Raw genomic sequence first — 25,931 nt, forward strand, 5'->3', positions numbered from 1 at the left:
CAGAGAATGTAATTTCAATTTCTCTACCATAAGCGGCCTCCAACGTCGTTTTAGAGAATTTGGCGGTACGTTCAACCGGCCTCACAGACAACGTGTCTGGCATCGTGTGAGAGAACGGTTTGCTGACGTCGACGTTGGGAACAAAGTGCCCTATGGTGGTGGTGGGGTTATGGTATGGGAAGGCATAAGCTACAGACAACGAACAACTGCATTTTATCGATGGCAATTTGAGACACCGTGACGAGATCCTGAGGCCCATTGTCGTGCCATTCATCCCCCGCCATCATGTCATGTTTCAGCATGATAACGGATGGCCCCATGTCGGAAGGATCTGTACACAATTCGTGGAAGCTGAAAATGCTCTAGTTCTTCCTTGGCCTGCATACTCATTGAAGAATGGGACAATATTCCACAGGCCACAATCAACAATGTTTTACCTGCTCTATCCAAAGGAGATGGGGCGACAGGTTGCCTAGTGGTTAGAGCGTTGGACTAGTAACCGGAAGTTTGCAAGATCGAATCCCCGAGCTGACAAGGTACAAATCTGTTGTTCTGCCCCTGAACAAGGCAGTTAACCCACTGTTCCTAGGCCGTCATTGAAAATAAGAATTTGTTCTTAACTGACTTGCCTAGTTAAAAGGTAAAAAATAGAAGTGTCTACGCTGCCTCAGGGAAATGGTGGTCACACCTGATACTGACTGGGTTGCTGATCCACGCCCCTACCTTTTTATAAAGATATCTGTGACCAACAGATGCATATCTGTATTCCCAGTCATGTGAAATGCATAGATTAGGGCCTAATTTATTTATTTCAATAGACTGTTTTCTTATATGAACTGTAACTGTAAATCTTTTAAATTGTTGCATGTTGCGTTTATTTTTGTTCAGTATGGTATCAGAAAGAGCATATTCTGCAGTTTCTATGACACTGTCAAATAACTCAAAATTCCAAGAGGTGCAGCACTATTTCTGCCTCGCCGCAGACAAAACCGAACAGAGCCAACTTATACAGTGATCCCAACTGCCACAGTGAGACAGGAGTCTGGGAGGGATGGAACGGTTTGGATAGAAAAAAGTGACGAGTTTGTGACATGCAGATGTTGCTGCACGTCAGAGATTGTACTGTTGCTTATGCGCACAGAAAAGCAAACCGTACGTGGGAAAGGCACACCTGTTAATTGAAATGCATACCAGGTGATTACCTCAAAGCTGGTTGAGAGAATTCCAAGTGTGCAAAGCTGTCATCAAGGCAAAAGGTGCTTTCAAGAATCTCAAATATTTAGATTTGTTCAACACTTTTGGTTCCTACATGATTACATGTGTTATTTCATAGTTTTGATGTCTTCACTATTATTCTACAATGGAGATAACAGTAAAAAAAAGGAATGAGTAGGTGTCCCCAAACTTTTGACTGGTAATGTATATATAAATAAAAAGTCAGTTAGGGGAAGCTACTTTGAAAATAAATGACCAATAACTTCACGCTGTGAGATGTTAAGTTACACTAAAGCTAGCCTCATGATATAAACAGAGATCAACCACGGACAACACCCACACAAATGGCCACAGACAGAATCAGAGTGTTTAAACATCTTATTATACAGTGTACTTTCTATACATTACAACCCATCATAAGAATTGGGTTGATTTCATTTTTACAGGTTTTTACAGGTAAACCAACAAATACTTGTGCTGAAGACCTACTCTCCTGTTAAAAGCTCCATTCTTGTTACCCCACTTTACTGGTAAACATGTTTGAATCACCCCTGTTCTCTGGTTCTAAATAAATTAACCACGATGGGCATAGTTCATTTCACATATCTGGCTATCATTAAAACATTTTGGAAAGGGGAGCAAAGACAATGTCTTAACCCCACACCCATTCTCTCACTTCCAACAGACACTTGGATACAAGAGACAACCTATTGTCTAGTTGTTTGTTGGTGGTTTCAAACTGGTTAGTCTGATCACAGGACAGGACAACCCCTTCCTCTCAGCCTTGAGTGCCTAAACTAACCAACGTCTAACGGCGCACACACACACACAACCTACATAAAAAGTGCTTACATACAATGCAAGGTGACCACTTGGATACCTATTTTAATTACCCCCCAGGACAAACCCCTTCATAAATCGCAAAGTTTTAAGTAGAGTTTGATGCAAACCGCCCTACATCTACTACAATATAGAATGGGGTCTAGAGAGGCGCGACTTTGATGTTGAGGTAACAGTGAACTAACAATGTTGATGCAGATTTAGCCTTGGGTTTGAGGTGTTATCTACTGTATACCATGAGTGAAAAGACCATTCAAAAAACTACCCACAACCAACCCATACCATTTCCTCTCAAAACTCCAAGGTAGTGTGATTAGGTTAGTTTTGATGCAGAAAATCTGGAAAATCTTGATCCCACTGGAAGAGTAGATTCAGGGTGGATTTAGAAAGTTGAAAGCCACTAAAATCAAACAGGGACATTCTTACATCTGAAAACCAAAGGTTACTAATTTTATTAAAATATTTAGTTGTTAAACTTATGGGTATAAGTCAGTTTTTATATTGAGAAGTGTCAAAGAAATTAATGTACTTACTTACCGTTTCTTCTGTGCTGCGCAGGCTACACAGAGAAGTAGCACAAGCTGGTGAGGGAAACCGCTGGACTTGCACAAAATGGAATATAACGTTGCGGAAGTTCAGAATGACACAACTGCATGTGTACAACATCTAAAGACCTACATCACCATGTTGAGAGCGTGTTTTTGTTTCTAAAAGCACATATGTGTGTTTTTGGATATGCTTTTTGGATGCCCGCACACTGCACAACGAGCAACCAGGAAGTCTATCACGACTGGGGTAAGTTTCTCAAAAACAAGTTTAAAATAAATTTTAAAAAATCACACAAAAAAAGCGTCTTCACCCCTTTATAACATGCCATTAACATCAAAAATACAGAGTAGGTTGAAAAGTAGCAACATTCTCCTTTAAAGGTCTTCAACTCATAAAATTAACACTGATAATTTGACAAAAAGTGAGATCTACCAGGAGCAAATGAGGGCCTAAATATCTAGCGAAGTTATTTCACACATAGGAAAATAAATTGTTGTCTTATCTTAGATCAAGCACTAAAACACATTGCTAATCGGCATGTAGTCTGTGCCCCGGCTGTTTGGTTATCCATCAAGAAATCCACTCCAGTAAATGCTTTCAGTTAATGTCACAAAGCCATTCCATATCCCAAACTGAACTTTAATTAAAACAACTAACTGAGAAACCATGCCTCTTCAACAGATGGTGGAACACTAAATGACAAACCATGCCTCTTCAACAGATGGTGGAACACTAAATGACAAACCATGCCTCTTCAACAGATGGTGGAACACTAAATGAGAAGGCAGGCACATAATCACGTAATGTTGCTGTGACTTGAGCAATGGGAACAACCTTAAAGCTTGAATCTGAATTCAAAGCTGGACTCTGGATACAGTTACAGTATATTGAAAAGAAGACTATGATACCTAACATTATTGATGCGTTGACCACATGGTCCCAAAACAATAACATTTCCAAGATGGCTTATCTTCTGTAAAGTACAATTATGATATAGTTTATGATGAAAGTGTAAAATATGATTACATTTCAGTTAAACAATACCTAAAACAAATAGATTAGCAATTTTAAACCAAAGTTTACACCAAAGTCCTGATCAAGAGAGCTGTCCCAACATATTATATCCGTAATGTAAATACTTCTCACAGCCAAGATGCAACATTCACCCACCAAAAACCCTTGAGGGAACATCCCAACTGAACGGCAAAGCATAAATCACCTAAACTGAATATCTACACGTATTCATGAATATTCCTAGAACATAGAGTTGTGTATGGCAGTCACTTTGACCATCCACCTATTTGCTTCACGAGGACCAGAATGTGCTCTTCCAGTTGGTCAATCTGTGAGAGAGAAGGGGGTTCAAAACATGTTGGTTCTACACGTTGGGCAGGAGATGGTCCTTAACACTAGAACCGCCGGGCCTCGAGGCATACCGGGCCAATGTCGCACCCTTGGCGTGTCTATTTTAACAGTCTAATAAAATCAATTTAATATACATCATCACAAAGAAACTCATCGTTTAATTTAGGCAGGTCTTAAGAAACATTATGAAACTAAGACAATGTATTCCAAAAGAGCAGCATGTTTAAAGTTATGTAACTAGTCTGTGCTCAGTAGCCTAGGTTATATGCTGCCACGACTGCTCACGTGTGTAAAGTTATGTAACTAGTCTGTGCTCAGTAGCCTAGGTTATATGCTGCCACGACTGCTCACGTGTGTAAAGTTATGTAACTAGTCTGTGCTCAGTAGCCTAGGCTATATGCTGCCACGACTGCTCACGTGTGTAAAGTTATGTAACTAGTCTGTGCTCAGTAGCCTAGGTTATATGCTGCCACGACTGCTCACGTGTGTAAAGTTATGTAACTAGTCTGTGCTCAGTAGCCTAGGCTATATGCTGCCACGACTGCTCACGTGTGTAAAGTTATGTAACTAGTCTGTGCTCAGTAGCCTAGGCTATATGCTGCCACGACTGTTCACGTGTGTAACGCATGAAAGAGCAGTTATTCTACGAACAAAATAGAACCCTATAGTGCAGGTGTACTTTCGATGGGCATTATGAGATGGGCCACTAACTGTTGAGTGTACTCGTAAAACTGCTTATAACAAACTCTGTTGTATTGAAATTCTCACAACGTATGTGTGTGAAAGACTTATTTAGGAAAAGTCAAGGACGGAGGGGGACATGACAGCGATATTACAATTGTTAAATCACATGACGCTCAAAAGACCATGTTCAAAAGACGTTGGCGGTTCTAGTGTTAAAAGAGCATAAGGTTCAATGAATTTGAGATTTCACAGAAACAAGGGCCAAATAAATGGATAGCCAGTGCACAAAAATACATTTGACTGTACAGGTGCATCAAAGCTGCGACTGAGAGACAGAAACTGATTCTGTCACCACTAGCCTTAATCACTGTTCTAGCCCGGCTACCACTCGGTACGCTACCCTTCACCTTAGAGGCCCCATTAACATAGTTATTAAACATTGGTCACTTTAATAATGTTTACATTCTGTTTTACCCACTTCATATGTATAGACTGTATTCTAGTCATGGTTCATCCTATACAACTACTGCTGTACACAGCTTTTCTATTCATATACTGTCCATACTGTCTTACACTATACACAGTCGTGGCCAAAAGTTTTGAGAATTACAAATATTAATTTTCACAAAGTCTGCTGCCTCAGTGTCTTTAGATATTTTTGTCTGATGTTACTATGGAATACTGAAGTATAATTACAAGTGTTTCATAAGTGTCAAAGGCTTTTAATTGACAATTACATGAAGTTGATGCAAAGAGTCAATATTTGCAGTGTTGACCCTTCTTTTTCAAGACCTCTGCAATCCGCCCTGGCACGCTGTCAATTCACTTCTGGGCCACATCCTGACTGATGGCAGCCCATTCTTGCATAATCAATGCTTGGAGTTTGTCAGAATTTGTGGGGTTTTGTTTGTCCACCCGCCTCTTGAGGATTGACAAGTTCTCAATTAAGGTCTGGGGAGTTTGCTGGCCATGGACCCAAAATATCGATGTTTTGTTCCGAGGCACATAGTTATCACTTTTGCCCTGTGGCAAGGTGCTTCATCATGCTGGAAAAGGCATTGTTTGTCACCAAACTGCTCCTGGATGGTTGGGAGAAGTTGCTCTCAGAGGATGTGTTGGTACCATTCTTTATTCATGGCTGTGTTTAGGCAAAATTGTGAGTGAGCCCACTCCCTTGGCTGAAAAGCAACCCCACACATGAATGGTCTCAGGATGCTTCACTGTTGGCATGACACAGGATTGATGGTAGCGCTCACCTGGTCTTCTCCGGACAAGCTTAATTCCGGATGCCCCAAACAATCGGAAAGGGGATTCATCAGAGAAAATGACTTTACCCCAGTCCTCAGCAGTTCAATCCCTGTCTCTTTTGAAGAATATCAGTCTGTCCCTGATGTTTTTCCTGGAGAGAAGTGTCTTCTTTGCTGCCCTTCTTGACACCAGGCCACCCTCCAAAAGTCTTTGCCTCACTGTGCGTGCAGATGCACTCACACCTGCCTGCTGCCATTCCTGAGCAAGCTCTGTACTGGTGGTGCCCCGATCCCGCAGCTGAATCAACTTTAGGAGACGGTCCTGGCGCTTGCTGGACTTTCTTGGGCGCCCTGAAGCCTTCTTCACAACAATTGAACCGCTCTCCTTGAAGTTCTTGATGATCCGATAAATGGTTGATTTAGGTGCAATCTTACTGGCAGCAATATCCTTGCCTGTGACCCTTTTTGTGCAAAGCAATGATGACGGCACCTCCTTCCTCGTTACCTGAACCATGGTTGACAGAGGAAGAACAATGATTCCAAGCACCACCCTCCTTTTGAAGCTTCCAGTCTGTCATTCGAACTCAATCAGCATGCCAGAGTGATCTCCAGCTTTGTCCTCGTCAACACTCACAGCTGTGTTAACGGGATTGCAGCCATAACAGGTTAACGGGATAAGTGTCATAAACAACCGCTGAATAGCATAGCGCTACATTCAATAAATATGACTAAAAATATTTATATTCATTATCACAAGTGCAATATAGGAAAACACAGCTTAGCCTTTTGTTAATCTACCTGTCGTGTCAGATTTTGAAATGATGCTTTACAGCGAAAGCAATCCAAGCGTTTGTGTAAGTTTATCGATCGCTCGACAAAACATTAAGTACACTTAGCATCAAGTAGCTCGATCATGAAAATCAGAAAAGCAATCAAATTAATCGTTTACCTTTGATGATCTTCGGATGTTTTCACTCACGAGACTCCCAGTTAGACAACAAATGTTCCTTTCGTTTCATAAAGATTATTTTTATATCCAAAATACCTCCGTTTGTTTGGCGCGTTATGTTCAGAAATCCACCGGAAAGAGCGGCCACGACAACGCAGACGAAAATTCCAAATCATTTCCATTATGTCCACAGAAACATTTCAAACGTTTTTTTTATAATCAATCCTCAGGTTGTTTTTGAAATATATAATCGATAATATATCAACCGCAAATGTCTTTCACAGTAGGAGAGGGGAAAACAATGGCTGTCCAAACTCTGTTGCGCGAGCAAAACTCATGTGACCACTTGACGAGATGTTATCGTTCTGGCTCATTTTTCAAAATAAAAGCCTGAAACTATGTCTGAAGACTTGACACCTTGAAGCGATAGGGAAAGGAATCTGGTTCATATCCCTTTAAATCCAGCAAAGGGAGGCTATGGAACATGGAGTTTTCAAAATAGAAGCCACTTCCGGTTTGGATTTTCCTCAGGGTTTCGCCTGCAATATCAGTTCTGTTATACTCACAGACAATATTTTGACAGTTTTCGAAACTTTAGAGTGTTTTCTATCCAATACTAATAATAATATGCATATATTAGCAACTGAGACTGAGGAGCTGGCAGTTCACAATGGGCACCTTTTCATCCAAGCTACTCAATACCGCCCCTGCAGCCATATAAAGTTAACGAGAGAATCACTGACATGTCGGCAGGGCTGAAATGCAGTGAATTTTTTTATTTGGGATTCAGTTAATTTGCATGGCAAAGAGGGACTTTGCAATTCATCTTCATAACATTCTGGAGTATATGCAAATGGCCATCATACAAACTGAGGCAGCAGACTTTGAAAATTAATATTTGTGTCATTCTCAAAACTTTTGGCCACGACTGTACTGTGCATTTGGAAAGTATTCAGACCCCTTCCCCTTTTCCACATTTTGTTACATTACAGCCTTATTCTAAAATTGATAAAAAATATATAAAAAACAGCCTCAATCTACACACACACAATACCCCATAATGACAAAGCGAAAAAAGGTTTTTAGCTCTAGAAATTCTTACAGCTCTAGGAAGAGACTTGGTGTTTCCAAACTTTTTCCATTTAAGAATGGAGGCCACTGTGTTCTTGGGGACCTTCAATACTGCAGAAATGTTTTGGTACCCTTCCCCAGATCTGTTCCACAACACAATCCTGTCTTGTAGCTCTAAGAACAATTCCTTTAACCTCATGGCTAGGTTTTTGCTTGGACATGCACTGTCTACTGTGGGACCTTCTCTCTCACCTCCACAGCCAGTAGTGCCATTCCACAGCGGGTAATTTCATGTAAGATGGTCATTTTCATTTTCCCCCCATTTAATCAATTTTAGAATAATAATAACAAAATGTTGAAAAAGTCAAGGTCTCTGACATATTTCCTAATATCTTATTTTTTGGGGAGACTGTGTGTGTTTATTTTATTGCTAGGTATTACTGCACTGTTGGTTCTAGAAACACACTCATTTCAATGTACCTGCAAATTTGTGTACACGACCAATAAACTTTGATTTGATTGAACAAAATAAACCAAATTCTGGAGTCCTATTTTGAGAGTAAAATATAGCAACAATAGCCTAAAATGAATAACTGGTTCAGGTTACGTATCAAAATATCTTAAATCTTTCTTGGATATGTCAGATTAAACAATGTATTTATTTACTTGAATCATACCATCTCATTAGCACTGTGAATTACTTCATAAGTCATTTTTTCTACTGCGTGACAAAGCAACAATTACTGTGTGACCAAATCATGGGCTGGTGCCACCACCTGAATATGTTTGTAGCAATAGTAGAAAAATGTGTTTCACCTTTTGCACCAAGTCCCGGCAGCAGCATGGAGAGGCATCATCTGGAGAACAAATACTGGAGTCAGTGCTTAACCAACTTGGAAGCCAACAGCTGGGTAAAATGTGCCAATAATGTGTCAAAGTGATCAAGTAAGCAGTATCTGATGAGTCATTTGGACATACCATTCACACTCTTTGAGCAAGTTAGGCTCTGTGGTTCCTTGGGTTCGGTTTTCTTCGGTGCAGCATAATCTGAAACTACATAAGATGTATATATACAGCTCATCTAAAAGGTTTCATGTGCAATATTTAATTAGAAGATACTACAAACACAATGAGCAAGATGCAAAAAACAAAACAAATGGTTACATTGCCAAAGACATCGCCACAGTGCGGTGACCCTGGAGCAGTGTAGGGATTAAGTGCCTTGCTGAAGAGCACAACAGCAGGAAATGGCATCTGATACCTAGAATACCACCAGACTTTCCTGTCACACATGGGATTCGAACTGGAAACCGTCCAGTTGCAGGCCTGCCTTTCTAACCTCTAGGCTACCTGCCACACACTACGATACCCCTTTGATACTGTATTAGTACACGGATGTCTGAACTGACACACCAGTTACTGGAGCTGTGGCCGGCGTGACTGGAGCTGTGGCCGGCGTGACTGGAGCTGTGGCCGGCGTGACTGGAGCTGTGGCCGGCGTGACTGGAGCTGTGGCCGGCGTGACTGGAGCTGTGGCCGGCGTGACTGGAGCTGTGGCCGGCGTGACTGGAGCTGTGGCCGGCGTGACTGGAGCTGTGGCCGGCGTGACTGGAGCTGTGGCCGGCGTGACTGGAGCTGTGGCCGGCGTGACTGGAGCTGTGGCGATGATGGGGATCTTGGTCTGGAATGGCTCTTGTCTGGGGGTGGAGGTCTTGGCACTGCCGCTGTGTGTGCCCTGCAGCCCCTCTAGGATCATAGTGTTGAGGTGGCCCCCGCCTCGCTCTATTTGCAGGGTGACTGACAGCAGGTTGGAGTTGCCATCGAAGTCCTGGACAGAGGCCAGCACTCCATCACTCAGCAGGGCACTGAAAAGCTCCAGGACCTCTACGGGCCACACTGACGGGAAGTGCTCCTTACCTACAGCAGACAACAGACAACATGACACAGACTGACAGGTATCTCAGAGCACTTCTTAAATACAGGGATGAAGACTCAGAAACAAGACGGATCAGTCACACAGGCAGTTGACAGGAAGACACAGGTCATAGATCATATCCCTCTTTATGTACAGAAAATGAGTGCCACATAAACTAGACAGACCAGTCACACAGACATACAACAGACACAGATCACATCTCAAAATGCTCCTACAGGCCCAGACAGACACAACGGGACAAGATCACAGCTACAGGGCTAGGCGTTAACTTCAGACTGTGCAGTTGACTTCTGCCTTGTGGCCCTTCTTACCTGTGAGGGCACAGCGGGCAATCTGGAAAGGGAGCTCCAGGAACTCTGTGGGGATGGGCAGAATGCTGGCGAAGGGGAGTTTCTCGGAGTTGCCGTAGTCTGCATAGATCACACTGGCCTCAGTCTCTGTGGTCTCCAAGAACACGGCTCTGTACCAATTCTTATCACCTGCGGGGTATAACAACAATAGCTTTCCTCAACTAGAGGAACTACATGTACAGCGCCACTGAGATTTTGTGTAAAAAAATGAGGGATTGAGCCATCCGTTGACAGGTGATGAACAGAGATGACTGTCCATAAAAAAAAACTCACAATATGTTTGCCTTTGTACCGTATGCAGCTCATCCAAAAATAGTTGACTTGAACTGAACTTTTGAAGGACAAAAAGAGAATGAATTCATATTCGATTTCATCCATGTTCATGTGGCTATAGTCAAAAGGAATGTGTAGTCCACATTTCATACAATCAGGTCAGTACTTCCACACACTCTAGCATCCCCTATATCAGGTGTAATATTCCGAATATTCTGATTATTAGGGCTTTTCACATAATCTGATAATTCAGTAGCTTTTCTCAGTGCGTCACATAATGAAACAATGGCATTTCAGCTATTAAAGACTATTGGACCACACTTTTGTTGAGAGTTTTTAAGACTAGACTATTCACACTTTACCTTGAGTACTTTGACTTTAACATTCAATCCCAACCCGGTAGTTACCTGCGCGGCAGAATGCACTCTGCACTCATTGTATATTCTACACCTAAACCTCCACACTGTGTTGAAAGAAGAGTAGACCGCTGCTTGGCTGCACGCACATTGTGTCATTACTTCACTATCAGACATGAAATTACCAGCTTTGGCCTGGAATGGCCACTGGCTGTGGAGGCGAGAGAAAGAGGGGGACAAAGAGAGAACAACCTCTGGTCTTTGATAGATAACCTGGTCTGTCCAATTTAGGAACACCTACCTGTAAGGTGCGTGTACATTTTGGCCAGTTAATATTTCCTATAAGACGACAAGATAAAAAATAAAATAAAAAACGAGTGCAGTGTAGTTCCTCGTTTATTTGATTTGAATCTGAAAACAGAATGCTTTTTTGCTTTCATTGTCTAAAGGAAATATTGGATAATGAGAAACAGAATAACGAATTGATTATTCAACATGTTACGTTTTCAATGATCAGTTCTGGTTAAACCCATGCTCCGTAAGTTGTGGACTTGTGGGTCAGGTGACCAGTCCAAATTGGCCTAGGTCAGTGAAACAGCCACTTCCACAACTTTTACAATCTTTTGCACATCAACATGCATCCTACATTTACAGTGCATTCGGAAAATATCCAGACCCCTTGGCCTTTTCCACGTTACAGCCTTACTATAAAATGGATTTAATAAAACATTTTCCTTAATCTACACACAATACCAAATAATGACCAACACAAAACAGGTTTAGACATTTTTGCAAATGTATCACAAATAAAAAACAGAAACACCTTATTTAAATAATTATTCAGACTCTTTGCTATGAGACTCAAAATGGAGTTCAGGTGCATCCTGTTTCCATTGATCATCCTTGAGATGAATTTAACAACTTGACTGGAGTCCACCTGTGGTAAATTCAATTGATTGGACATGATTTGGAAAGGCGCACACCTGTCTATATAAGGTCCCACAGTTGACAGTGCATGTCAGAGCAAAAACCAAACCATGAGGTCAAAGGAATTGTCCGTAGAGCTCCGAGACAGGATTGTGTTGAGGCACACATCTTGGGACGGATACCAAAACATTTCTGCAGCATTGAACGTCCAAGAACACAGTGGCCTCCATCATTCTTAAATGGAAAACGTTTTGGAACCACCAAGACTCTTCCTAGAGCTGGCCGCCTGGCCAAACTGAGCAATCGGGGGGGAAGGGCCATGGTCAGGGAGGTGACCAAGAACCCGATGGTCACTCTGACAGAGCTCTAGAGTTCCTCTGTGGAGATGGGAGAAACTTCCAGAAGGACAATCTCCGCAGCACTCCACCAAATCAGGCTTGTATGGTAGAGTGGCCAGGCAGAAGCCACTCCTCAGTAAAAGGCACATGACAGCCTGCATGGAGTTTACCAAAAGGCACCTAAAGACTCTCCCACCATTAAAAAAGACATTCTCTGGTATGACGAAACCAAGATTGAACTCTTTGGCCTGAATGCCAAGCGTCACGTCTGGAGGAAACCTGCCACCATCCCTACGGTGAAGCATGGTGGTGGCAGCATCATGCTGTGGGGGTGTTTTTCTGTAGCAGGGACTAGGAGACTAGTCAGGATCGAGGGGAAGATGAACAGAGAAAAGTACAGATAGATCCTTGATGAAAACCTGCTCTAGAGTTATCAGGACCTCAGACTGGGGCGAAGGTTCACCTTCCAACAGGACAACGACCCTAAACACACAGCCAAGACAACGCAGGAGTGGCTTTGGGACAAGTCCCTGAATGTCCTTGATTGGCCTAGCCAGAGCCCGGACTTGAACCCAATCGAGCATCTCTGGAGAGACCTGAAAATAGCTGTGCAGCGACACACCATTAAACCTGACAGAGCTTGAGAAGAACTGCAGAGAAGAATGGGAGAAACTCCCCAAATACAGGTGTGCCAAGCTTGTAGCGTCATACCCAAGAAGACTTAAGGCTTTAATCGCTGCCAAAGGTGCTTCAACAAAGTAATGAGTCTGAATACTTATGTAAATGTGATAATTCAGTTTTGTATTTTTAACACATTTTCAAAAATGTAAAAACAAAAACATCTTCATCATTGTCATTATAGGCTATTGAGTGTAGATTGATGGGGGGAAACTATTTAATCAATTTTAGAATAAGGCTGTAACGTAACAAAACGTTGAAAAAGTCTTAACACTTTCTGAAGGCCTATTGCATTTTGCACACATCCAGCCTATACTGTCCATTGCTTGGCCTTTTCATGTTTTGTTTTTATTGTGTAGGTTATGCTGTGAAATGAATCTTATCTAAATCAAGATGAGCCCACTAAACCGGCTCACAGGAAGACACTTTCAGAACAATTGCCCGCCATCGCAATTCAGAGTGAAGAACTTGTGCTGACCGTGAGTTGGTGGATATTGTCTCTCCAGGCCAGGGTTGATACCAGTTTTGCATGGTGCACGCCTGCGGGGCGAGAGACTGCCAAGAGTAGAGCTTTGATCCTTAATCCAAACCTGTCGGACCCACGTGTCAAATAAGCTTGTTGACCAATCAAGACCTGAATATGACTGCGCGTCACAAACGCGTTCCTATATTTTTTACATAGTTATTACACATTGATTACACCCTCACTCGTATGTCATATGTCACGATTGATCGATACCTATGCTATGATACTGGTAAAGTTGTCTCACGCACCTACAGTGCTGGTCATTAAAAAAAAAGCTAGCTAGCTCATGGATGGGGCGATTAAACTATTTGTGAAATTATGGGATGCTATGTAATGTGAGAGAATTGCATTTCTGTGTAAAGTTTCACTTAAGTCACTGGCACGCCCCCATGAACACAGTTAGGACCTGGCGTCATGAGACAGCCTTTTTCTGCTCTTCCGAATAAAACCCCCACCTTGAGAATTTCTCCACAGACCATGTTTCTCTCAATTACGAGAAGACAAAGGTTGCAGACCAGCTTACCTCGATAACGAGAGGGCCAAGGTTTGAGACGATTGCTGAATCTTTTAACCATCCCACATGGTTAAACTCATAGACTATCGATTCCGACAGAATAAGAACAAGTCTTTGATATTAATTACTAGTCTGCAGCTAGGAATTCGGTATCATTGAACGCAAGGCCGACAACCGCCGAAACATCTATTCTATAACGACATGAATGAATGTCACTCTGAACTATCCATTCTAACCAATTCAGAGAGAGAGGGCGGACAGACTCTCCAACAGAAACAAACTTTTCAACAGAGATCCTGACGACACACTGAGTGTAAATATATATAGTGATTGCAATTGTTCCTGAATGAGTGAGCGTTCATGTGCAAAGGATTAGCATTTCAATTGTTATAATTATCAACTGTGTGTTGTCTGATCTCAGTCGACCCCCACTTCCCTTTTGTACACCTAGCCGCGATGCCGGTTTATCCCATTAGGGAAACTCCGTTATCATTTCCTTGTAACAATCTACTGTTTGTTTATGCATTTCTGTGAATTACGTAAATAAATGACTTAAGATAATTGATGTAGGATGACTCATAGTGAAGACTGGGTTCGTGCAGATAACCAACAATTTACGACGTTTGGAATGAGACTAACATGAGGTAAATAATTCATTAATTCGAAGACTAAGTTTTCAGATATTCAAATATCTGAAAGTTATGTTAGGAAAATTATAACTTTAAAATCTGAATATTTTCCTTGGTGCCACGATTTCCTAGTTAATTACAGTTACATGATTAATCAATTTAGAGAGAGTTATTTGATAAATAAGTCTTCAGTTTAATGATGCCAAAGACACAACACTAGGTACCAAGCTAAAGCTAGCTACCCCAGAAGTCCAACAAATTATGCTTTATTACCAACGCGGTATTGTAAACACATCGTTCGTGGCCGGTGTTTGCTTGTTTGCAGACTTTTTTGTACAGCTTTGACAGTGCTACTGTATCTTTTTTGACACGCAAAGACCCAACGGCGTTCCATAGAATGTATGTCGTGACGCTATTACTGTGTAACGCCGGTAAGGCAACATCTGAAAAATAGCGCACTTGGTAGTGTGTAACGGTGCTCGACCAGTCGGCGAAAGCCAGCATCACCCACGACAGAGAACGGTTGATTGTCAAGGGCAATGAATCCCATTATCTTGGCTTTAATCGACTTCGCCTTTGCGTTGTCTCGCTGAAATGGTATTACTCTTACAAATGATGTTCGACTTGTTGACTGCTCGATCCACACAACAGACATTGTGGGCTAGGTTAAGAATGCTGTGTTGCACGTGTAGCGCAACATTTTACGTGGCGTTATTATGTCATGTACCTACATTAAATAGGTATGCAAGGTAGCTTTGACATCGGTTTTTAAAAATCGGCGTTAACTTCTTATGGCTGCAGGGGCAGTATTGAGTAGCTTGGATGAAAGGTGCCCAGAGGTGCCCATAGTAAACGGCCTGCTCCTCAGTACCAGTTGCTAATATATGCATATTATTATTCGTATTGGATAGAAAACACTCTGAAGTTTATAAAACTGTTTGAATGACGTCTGTGAGTATAACAGAATTGACTCAGGGGTGTGAATACTTACAGCGCCAGTCAAAAGTTTGGACACCTACTCATTCAAGGGTTATTCTTTCTTTTTTTTTTACTATTTTCTACATTGTAGAATAATAGTGAAGACATCAAAACTATGAAATAACACATATGGAATCATGTAGTAACCAAAAAAGCGTCAATATATTTTATATTCTTCAAAGTAGCCACCCTTTACAGCTTTGCACACCCTTGGCTATCTCCCAACCAGCTGCATGAGGTAGTCATCTGGAATGCATTGTTAAAAGTTTGTTCATTTATTTCCTTCTTAATGCGTTTGAGCCAGTTGTGTGTGACAAGGTAGGGTTGGTATACAGAAGGTAGCACTATTTGGTAAAGGACAAAGTCCATATTATGGCAAGGAACAGCTCAAACAAGCAAAGCGAAATGACAGTCCATCGTTACTTTAAGACATGGTCAGTCAATACGGAACATTTCAAGAACTTTGTAAGTTTCTTCAAGTGCAGTTGCAAAAAACCATTAAGCACTATGATGAAACTGGTTCTCATGAGGACAGCCACAGGAATGGAAGACCCAGAATTGCCTCTGCTGCAGAGGATAAGTTCATTTGAGTTAACTGCAGCTCAGATTGCAGGCCAAATAAATGCTTCACAGAGTTCAAGTAACAGGCACATCTCAACATCAACTGTTCAGAGGAGATTGCGTGAATCAGGCCTTTATGTTCGAAGAGGAGACTTGCTTGGGCCAAGAAACACGAGCAATGGACATTAGACCGGTGGAAATCTGATATCTTTGGTTCCAACCGCGGTGTCTTTGTGAGACGCAGAGTAGGTGAACAGATGATCTCTGTGGTGTGATGGTGTGTGGGTGCTTAGCTGGTGACGCTGTCTGTGATTTATATAGAATTCAAGGAACACTTAACCAGCATGGCTACCACAGCATTCTGCAGCGATATGCCATCCCATCTGGTTTGTGCTTAGTGGGACTATCATTTGTTTTTCAAAAGGACAATGACCCAACACACCTCCAGACTGTGTAAGGGCTATTTGGCCAAGAAGGAGAGTGATGGGAGTGCTGCATCAGACGACCTGGCCACCACAATACCTAACCTGGTTTGGGATGAGTTGGACCGCAGAGTGAAGGAAAAGCAGCCAACAAGTGTTCAGCATGTGGGAAATCCTTCAACACTGTTGGAAAAGCATTCCAGGTGAAGCTGGTTGAAGGAAGCGTTATGGAGGAAAGAAATTCCACAAATTAACAAGACACACCTGTTAATTGAAATGCATTCCAGGTGACTACCTCATGAAGATGGTTGAGGTCAGGTGTGCAAAGCTGTCATCAAGGCAAATCAAATCAAATTTTATTGGTCACATACACGTGATTAGCAGATGTTATTGCAGTGAAATGTTTGTGCTTCTAGCGCCGACAGTGCAGCAATATCTAACAAATTACACAACATATACCCAATACACACAAATCTAAGTAGGAATGAATTAAGACTGTACACATATGGACGAGCGATAGAGCGGAACGGACTAATATACCGTAGAATAGTATAGAATACAGTAAATACATTAGATGAGTAATAACAGATGCGTAAACATTATTAAAGTGACTAGTGTTCCATTCGTTAAAGTGGCCAGTGATTTCAAGTCTATGCCTATAGGCAGCAGCCTCTAATGTGCTAGTGATGGCTATTTAACAGTCTGATGGCCTTGAGATAGAAGCTGTTTTTCAGTCTCTCGGTCGCAGCTTTGCTGCACATGTACTGACCTCGCCTTCTAGATGATAGTGGGGTGAACAGGCAGTGGCTCAGGTGGTTGTTGTCCTTGATGATCATTTTGGCCTTCCTGTGAAATCGGGTGATGTAGGTGTCCTGGGGGGCAGGAACTTTGCCCCCAGTGATGCATTGTGCAGACCTCACCACCCTCTGGAGAGCCTTACGGTTGTGGGCAGAGCATTTGCCGTACCAGGCGGTGATACAGCCCGACAGGATACTCTCGATTGTGCAGCTGTAAACATTTGTGAGTGTTTTTGGTGACAAGCCAAACTTCTTCAGCCTTCTGAGGTTGAAGAGACACTGTTGCACCTTCTTCACCACCCTGTCTGTGTGGGTGGACCATTTCAGTTTGTCTGTGATGTGGTCGGCGAGGAACTTTCCACCTTCTCCACTACTGTCCCGTCGATGTGGATAGGGGGGGTGCTCCCTCTGCTGTTTCCTGAAATCCACGATCATCTCCTTGTTTTGCTGACGTTGAGTGTGAAGTTATTTTCCTGACACCACACTCCGAGGGCCCTCAAGTCCTCCCTGTAGGCCGTCTTGTCGTTGTTTGTAATCAAGCCTACGACTGTAGTGTCGTCCACAAACTTGATGATTGAGTTGGAGGCGTGCATGGCCATGCAGTCATGGGCGAACAGGGAGTAAAGGAGAGGGATGAGAACGCACCCTTGTGTTCTCATCCCCAGTGTTGAGTATCAGCGGGGTGGAGATGTTGTTTCCTACCCTCACCACCTGGGAGCGTCCCGTCAGAAAGTCCAGGACCCAGGGTCTTGAGCTTAATGACGAGTTTGGAGGGTACTATGGTGTTAAATTCTGAGCTGTAGTCGATGAACAGCATTCTTACATAGGTATTCCTCTTGTCCAGATGGGTGAGGGCAGTGTGCAGTTTGCAGTGTGATTGCGTCGTCTGTGGACCTATTGGGGCGGTAAGCAAATTGGAGTGGGTCTAGTGTCTGGTAGGGTGGAGGTGATATGATCCTTGACTAGTCTCTCAAAGCACTTCATGATGACGGAAGTGAGTGCTATAGTAGTCGCGATAGTCGTTTAGCTCAGTTACCTTAGCTTTCTTGGGAACAGGAACAATGGTGGCCATCTTGAAGCATGTGGGAACAGCAGAATGGAATAGGGATTGATTGAATATGTCCGTAAACACACCAGCCAGCTGGTCTGCGCATGCTCTGAGGACGCAGCTAGGGATGCCGTCTGGGCCGGCAGCCTTGTGAGGGTTAACACGTTTAAATGTTTTACTCACGTTGGCTGCGGTGAAGGAGAGCCTGCAGCGGGCCGTGTCGGTGGCACTGTATTGTCCTCAAAGCGAGCAAAGTTGTTGTTTAGTTTGTCTGGGAGCAAGACATCGGGGTCTGCGATGGGGCTGTTTTTTTTTTTGTAGTCTTATGATTTGTTTTGTGTTGTTATCCATATTGAAGGTTATAACACACCAGTTTGTGAAGTGCTAATATTTAGTCTAACTTACTGATATTGAATATTACATTTTTATCATGAGTTGATCGACACTGCTGTGTCCAATCCATTTTTGGGGGTTTCCTACCTCGTGCTTTGACACCTTGTCAGAGCAATCCACCATTTAGTCCACCACCCTAGTTCCTCATGTAAGCATATTGCTAAATGTTGGCATTCAATTGGTTTGAAAACATCCCAAAAGAGCTGTGTGATCAGTAGAACTCTGTGTACCATAATTCAAGTATTTGGAACAGAACTTAAAATTCCCTGTCTTTCCAGAAAGAGATTTAGCCATATTGAAACGTTAGGTTAAATCTGATCATAAAGTGAACGGACGGCCATATTGCCAAATCCTGAGCAGCGTGAAAAAACGGCAGTCCCTTCACTTTATGATTAGATTTCACCTAACGTTTAAAAAAATGTGTCATTGAGTTAGAGGTTATTTTATAGTGCCCTTGAAATGGGAAATATCTGATTGTTGTTGAAGCACTGCATGTGTATGCATTGTGTGAGGCACTGAATGGGTGTGTATTTTAGCAGTGAGAGTGCATGTGTGTGTGCAGAGTCCTGTCCACAAGGTGATGAAAGTGTGGGTTAGGGTTAGTGTGTGTGTGTGGGGGGGAATGACGACTCCTCACCCGAAAACTGGGCACAGCATGCAGCTCCTGGCATGGGTTTGCACTGACTAGGCAAGGCCTTGGTGGTGCAGTATACAGCCAAGTCCATCATCACACTCCGCAGTCTCTCCACATACACTAGACCACACACAGACACAAATTAGTGTTCACACCATATACACAGATCATTTGTGGGTGAGTCTGGTGTAATTGTACACCTGTAAAAATTGACATGGATTTCTGTAGACACAAAGAACAAGAGACAGGGGAGAAAGAGAGTCCTCACCGGGGCTGGGGTTGAAAAGGTAGAATAGACTGGGGCTGACAACGGCTGCTATGCAAGGCTGGAAGGTCTCATTGCGAGGCAGCTCCACCGTCCTCCAGTCCAGAGGGAATTTGTCTGCTGAGGTAGATATATCGTTCGTCTGATTAGCACTACTAGCGTTAACATTGATTGACTAATGGTTTCCTTGACTAATGTCCTTGAAAATACAATTATTTCCATAGCGCACAAGTCACCCCTCCACCCCACACATATGCATTAGGGCTGACCCCAATTAGTCGACTGTTTGGTTGTTGGTCGACCAGAAACAAAAAAATATATATGTCAACTAATCCATTGCGGAGGCCTAGACTAAAACCCAATTTATGCTTGATCCAAAATTGTGGCCGAAGGCTCCATGTGACAATTGCAGCGCCTCCAGAGACATGCACAGGACAAATCAAGCGCCGTACCGTATCGCAATTCGCTTCCCAAATGTTGTAACAATGCGTAGGGCTCTGTATAACTCCGCATTGACATGATTGGTTGACGCTAGGGGAGGGTGGTACATCCTGTAGATAAACTTACTTCCTTGCCAACAGCTCTGCACTGCTCCACCAAGCTCAAGCAATATGAATGCTCTGACTTCCGCTGAGGCCGTATCATCGTAAATGCTGCATGGACAACGCAGACGTCGGCTTAACCATGCGCCCAGATGCACAATGTAATTCTCTCTCTCCAGAATGCGCTCTTCCGACAATGTGCATATGTGGGAACTCCATCAAGATTGTTGGAAAAGCATTGCAGGTGAAGCTGGTTGAGAGAATGCAAAGCTGTCACGAGGCAAAGGGTGGCTACTTTGAAGAACCTCAAATGTAAAATATATTTTTGATTTGTTTTAACACTTTTTGGATTACTACATGATTCCATATGTGTTATTTCATAGTTTTGATGTCTTGACTATTATTCTACAATGTAGAAAACAGTAAAAATTAAGAAAAACCCTTGAATGAATGTGTTCTAAATCTTTTGACCGATAGTGTATTTAAAAAAAATCTTTCCAGCCCTCTCCCTTTCGATATATCCACTCAGCGTGAAAAGGGAAAGATATCATGCGCTGATCAAGTGGAAATGACATAAAATAGGCCAACCCGATTACTTCTTATCAGTGCTTGACTTGGAGTGAAATAGGTTCCAGTACTCATTTTGGGTGCTGGTATGGTCTATATTTAGGTGCAGGAGCGCCACAATATTTTTGAGCTAATATTCTAAGAGGAACAGGAGCTCAAGCATTATAAAGCTCCGGTGAGCTCCTGCCCAAGTCAACCATGGCTTCTTATCCCTTGCACAAATAGCCTACAACTGTGTCTGTGCCGAGCTCACCGGCGCTGGAAACTCTGCTCGGCCAGAATATTTTATGCAATGTTGCAAGTTCGCCAGCACAAGCTTCTGGCCGTACCAAAGTTAATAGTTGATACAAGGTTTCAAGTTTGTTGCAGACGGGCTCATGTGTAGCCAATGTGATTTATAGGATACATTTTTATTTTTTTAATTGGGCTATATGTAGGCTATTACATAGTTGGCAATGGAAGTTACTTTTTAGGTTGGTACAATCAGTCAATTGAAAGAAATTCATTAGGCCCTAATCTATGGATTTCACATGACTGGGAATACAGATATGCATCTGTTGGCCACAGATACATGGATCAAAAAACCAGTCAGTATCTGGTGTGACCACCATCTCCTTCACATAGAGTTGATCAGGCTGTTGATCGTGGCCTGTGGAATGTGGTCCAACTCCTCTTCAATGGCTGTGTGAATTTGCTGGATATCGGCGGGAATTGAAAAACGCTGTCGTATACATTGATCCAGAGCATCCCAAACATGCTTAACAGGTGACATGCCTGGTGAGTATGCAGACCATTGAAGAACTGGGCCATTTTCAGCTTCCAGGAATTGTGTCCAGATCCTTGCAACATGTTGCCGTGCATCATCATGCTGAAACATGAGGTGATGAGGCAGATGAATGGCACTACAATGGGCCTCAGGATCTTGTCACGGTGTCTCTGTGCATTCAAATTGTCATCGATAAAATGCAATTGTGTTTGTTGTCCGTAGCTTATGCCTGCCCATAGCATAACCCCACCGACACCATGGGACACTAAACAATATTGACACCAGCAAACCGCTCACCCAAACACACTGTCTGCCATCTGCCCGGTACAGTTGAAACCAGGATTCATCCATGAAGAGCACACTTCTCCAGCGTGCCAGTGGCCATAGAAGGTGAGCATTTGTCCACTGAAGTCGGTTACGACACTGAACTGCAGTCAGGTCAAGAACCTGGCGAGGACTACGAGCTCGCATATGAGCTTCCCTGAGACGGTTTCTGACAATTTGCGCAGACATTCTTTGTGCAAGCACACAGTTTCATCAGATGTCCGGGTGGCTGGTCTCAGATGATCCCGCATGTGAAGAAGCCGGATATGGAGGTCCTGGGCTGGCGTGGTTACAAGTGGTCTGCGGTTGGGAGGCCAGTTGGACATACTATTAAATTCTTTAAAACAATGTAACATTAAATTCTCTCGCAACAGCTCTGGACATTTCTGCATGACAATTGCTTGCGCCCTCAAAACTTGAGACATCTGTGCCATTGTGTTTTGTGGCAAAACCGCACAATATAAAGTGGCCTTTTATTGTCCCCAGCACAAGGTGCACCTATGCAATGATCGTGCTGTTTAATCAGCTTCTTGATATGCCACACCTGTCAGGTGGATGGAGTATCTTGGCAAAGGAGAAATGCTCACTAACAGGGATGTAAACACATTTGAGATAAATACACTTCTTGTCTGTATGGAACATTTCTGTAATCTTTTATTTCAGCTCATGAAACATGGGACAATATTGACACCAGCAAACCGCTCACCCAAACACACTGTCTGTCATATGCCCGGTACAGTTGAAACCAGGATTCATCCATGAAGAGCACACTTCTCCAGCGTGCCAGTGGCCATAGAAGGTGAGCATTTGCCCACTGAAGTCTATTACGATACTGAACTGCAGTCAGGTCAAGAACCTGGTGAGGACTACGATGGTTCTCTCATCTCCACAGAGGAACTCCGGAGCTCTGTCAGAATGACCATGGGGTTCTTTGTCACCTCCCTGACCAAGGCCCTTCTCCCCCGATTGCTCTGTTTGGCCGGGCATCCAGCTCTAGGAACTGTCTTGGTGGTTTGAAACATCTTCCATTTAAGAATGGAGGCCACTGTGTTCTGTGGACCTTCAATGTAGCAGAAATGTTTTGGTACCTTTCCCCAGATCTGTGCCTCGACACAATCCTGTCTCGGCGCTCAACAGACAATTCCTTTAACCTCATGGCTTGGTTTTTGCTGACATGCACTGTCAACTGTGGGACCTTATATAGACAGGTGTGTGCCTTTCCAAATTACGTCCAAATCAATTGAATTTACCACAGGTGGACTCCAGTCAAGTTGTAGAAACACCAAGGATGATCAATGGAAACAGGATGCACCTGAGCTCAATTTCGAGTCTCATAGCAAAGCCGCTGAATATTATGCAAATAAGGTCACTGTTTAAAAAAAAATATGCAAAAATGTCTAAAAACCTGTTTTCGTTTTGTCATTATAGGGTATTTATTGTGTGTAGATTGACGAGGGAATTTTTTTTTTTAATCAATTTTAGAATACAGCTGCAACTTAGAATGTGGACAAAGTCAAGGGGTCTGAATACTTTGTGAAGGCACTGTACATACTTATTTTGCCATAACCTTACCACTGTTTCAGGATAAATGATAAATTACTCCTTATCAAACCACATTTACTGAATCATGATTTAATTGTATTGATGGCAGGTGGGTTGGAATTCAAGTTGATATTTCTAAGTTGCGCTTGAATTTATTAGCAACAAATATTGTATGACAGCACGAGTAAAGACAAACAGGAGATATTTGATAAACATGAATTGTTCTTGTAAGAGTGTGTGGCACTGGCAATGTGACTGAATGAATTGGTTCAGCACTGTCATGTAAGCTCATGCTGAAATAAAATGAAGAGAAGTGTTTTATCTGAAGGCAAGACATGGACAGACAGATGAACTGTGACATTGTAGCCAATCTTGTGCTGTTGTCCAAAAAAGTTATTTTATTATTACACAAGCTAGGTTTCCATCTACTTGTCGACACATTTTCAATCAAATGATAGAGATTTGGGTTTTGTCAACATTTAAGAAAGTCCACCGCCAATTTGCTGTTTCCATCAGGCCCATCATCAGGTTTTTTATCCGACAGGTACTTTTCTTTTTTTTGTTGTCATTTTAGCATAGGCTCTTATCCAGAGCAACTTACATTTTATTACATTATTACATTTTTTACATACTGAGACAAGGATATCCCTACCGGCCAATCCCTCCCTAACCCGGACGACGCTATGCCAATTGTGCGTCGCCCCACGAACCTCCCGGTTGCGGCCGGCTGCGACAGAGCCTGGGCGTGAACCCAGCCCAGCCTGGGCGTGAACCCAGCCCAGCCTGGGCGTGAACCCAGCCCAGCCTGGGCGTGAACCCAGAGACTCTGGTGGTGCAGCTAGCACTGCGATGCAGTGCCCTAGACCACTGCGCCACCCGGGAGACTTGACTTGTTTAAAAATGGTTGGATGGAAACATGGTTACAATCTTTTATTGATACTGAAAATACAGTAAATCTGACTCACCAGATGCAGTTCCATCGGACCGAAATGGGATGGACACTTTTGCCGGCTGCCGAGCACTAGCCTTGCTCTGATTGTTTTTCTTGACCTGCTTCTCAGTGGGCGGCTCATTTTCATTGGCGGCTGCGGGTTTGGGTGGTCCCACACTAGTGGTGGTGTCTCTCTGAATGGCAGGCTTCTGCTGGGGGATTTTAGGGACAGTGGGAGCGGATTTAGCATGGGCCTGGCTCTGTCCAGGGGCTTTGGCCAGCTGTTCTGAGAGCAGTGTGGTGGCCACGTTTTGACCACTGCTGTCCAGTTCAAGTCCGTAGCCTCGCTCTGTGATGAAGAGGACACGTGCATGGAGCTGCTGGCCCACACACAGGGCCTGGAAGCGGCCTATAGACTCAGCACTCCACTGGGGGCTCAGAGGCTCAACACCTACAGGGATTGGGGGAAGACTATTTTATAGTCATGACTTGCTATGTTTTCCCACATTGACATTTGCAACAGTTTCTCACCATTATCGTATGAGCAGGTTTTGAAAACAATTACAATTTTAGGAATGAGGATATCATGAACAAAATCCCCAAAATCCTGCAAATATACAAACACGTACATACAATCTTTTCTTTGTGCAAGACCGGGTTAAAAGTTTTCTGTATTAACTTTTTTTACTGCTCTAGTTATTATTATTGCTTGGATAACTTTAATACCTTACACGGTCCGCACTGCGCAGAACAGTAATAATTATCACTTTAGTATCACATTGAATCATTGTAATGCTTGTTAGTGTCAATTAAGTCAGTAAGGTATGGGTTGCCAACTGGAGATTTGACATGAAAATAAAATGTAATTCATTCACACACACAGTAATGGTTAACGGTTAATGTAATAACACCAGTTAATGTTATAACTTACCGGATAACGTAATAAAACACGAAGAGATAATGTAATAACCTTTCACTTTACATTATAAGTTATGCTACTACACAGTGCGTTTTTACGTTATCATGGGAGTAACAACTTGATGAATAACGTATCATCTTTAACTGATCATGTAGCTAATAACATAGCAAAAGCAATGTTTATGTATTACTCAGTTTGTGCCAAATCGTATCTGCTCTATGTGGGGGTTGTAACCAATAGGGTCCATCTGCGATGTCATCTCTCTGAGCAGTCAAACCTGTGTCTCTTGTTACCTTGCTATGGGGCGGCACGTAGCCTTGAGGTTAGAGGGGCAGGCCTTTGAACCCTGGGTCTCATGGGAAAAATCTGGTGGATGTGAATCGGCAACTGGAGGGTTGCTGGTATCTAATTCTAGATATAATCTCCTGCCGTTGTGCCCTTGAGCAAGGCACGCGCACAAAATGGTTTCAAGAAGTAATCTTTATCTCAGGGGACTGTAAAACAAGGATCCTCAACACACAGGTGAGGTTCACCAAACGACCAAACCTTTTGACCGCCCCCTCCTAGCGGACACCCATCCGGGCACAGACTGGATTCAAAACTAGCTCTCAAGCAAGGTTACTCATCATCATACACAGCCTGTTGTGTGTATGGCGGGTCAAGTTCCAGTTGTACAATGGCCAAGTAAAGAAGTGTTATATTGGTATTTTGAAAATCTCTTTCCACTAGACCGGTTTCAGTGTGCGCTTGTCAGTTTCTATTTATGAGTATTCAGTTACTTTTGGGTGTGTGTGT

The 25,931-nt window shown here is 42.9% G+C and overlaps 1 protein-coding gene across 3 annotated transcripts in view; it reads right to left on the reverse strand.

The window, feature by feature from the left end:
* Window positions 1-2,910: 2,910 nt before the first annotated feature.
* tdrd1 (tudor domain containing 1) overlaps window positions 2,911-25,931 on the reverse strand; it is a 75,041-nt gene continuing 52,020 nt past the window's right edge. For 2 of the 3 annotated variants that reach the window (XM_055930796.1, XM_055930795.1), the window contains exons 19-26: window positions 24,252-24,668; window positions 19,549-19,665; window positions 19,284-19,400; window positions 10,168-10,335; window positions 9,334-9,837; window positions 8,899-8,973; window positions 8,737-8,777; window positions 2,911-3,947 (exon numbers count right to left, since the gene is read on the reverse strand). In XM_055930796.1, coding sequence (XP_055786771.1) covers window positions 3,885-3,947; window positions 8,737-8,777; window positions 8,899-8,973; window positions 9,334-9,837; window positions 10,168-10,335; window positions 19,284-19,400; window positions 19,549-19,665; window positions 24,252-24,668 — 1,502 coding nt within the window. In that variant the 3' untranslated portion in view covers window positions 2,911-3,884. The remainder of the gene's footprint in view (window positions 3,948-8,736; window positions 8,778-8,898; window positions 8,974-9,333; window positions 9,838-10,167; window positions 10,336-19,283; window positions 19,401-19,548; window positions 19,666-24,251; window positions 24,669-25,931) is intronic. The other variant, XM_055930797.1, reaches the window with a different exon arrangement.

Source organism: Salvelinus fontinalis, chromosome 8 (genome assembly GCF_029448725.1).
Source record: "Salvelinus fontinalis isolate EN_2023a chromosome 8, ASM2944872v1, whole genome shotgun sequence".
Taxonomy (NCBI): Eukaryota; Metazoa; Chordata; class Actinopteri; order Salmoniformes; family Salmonidae; genus Salvelinus; species Salvelinus fontinalis.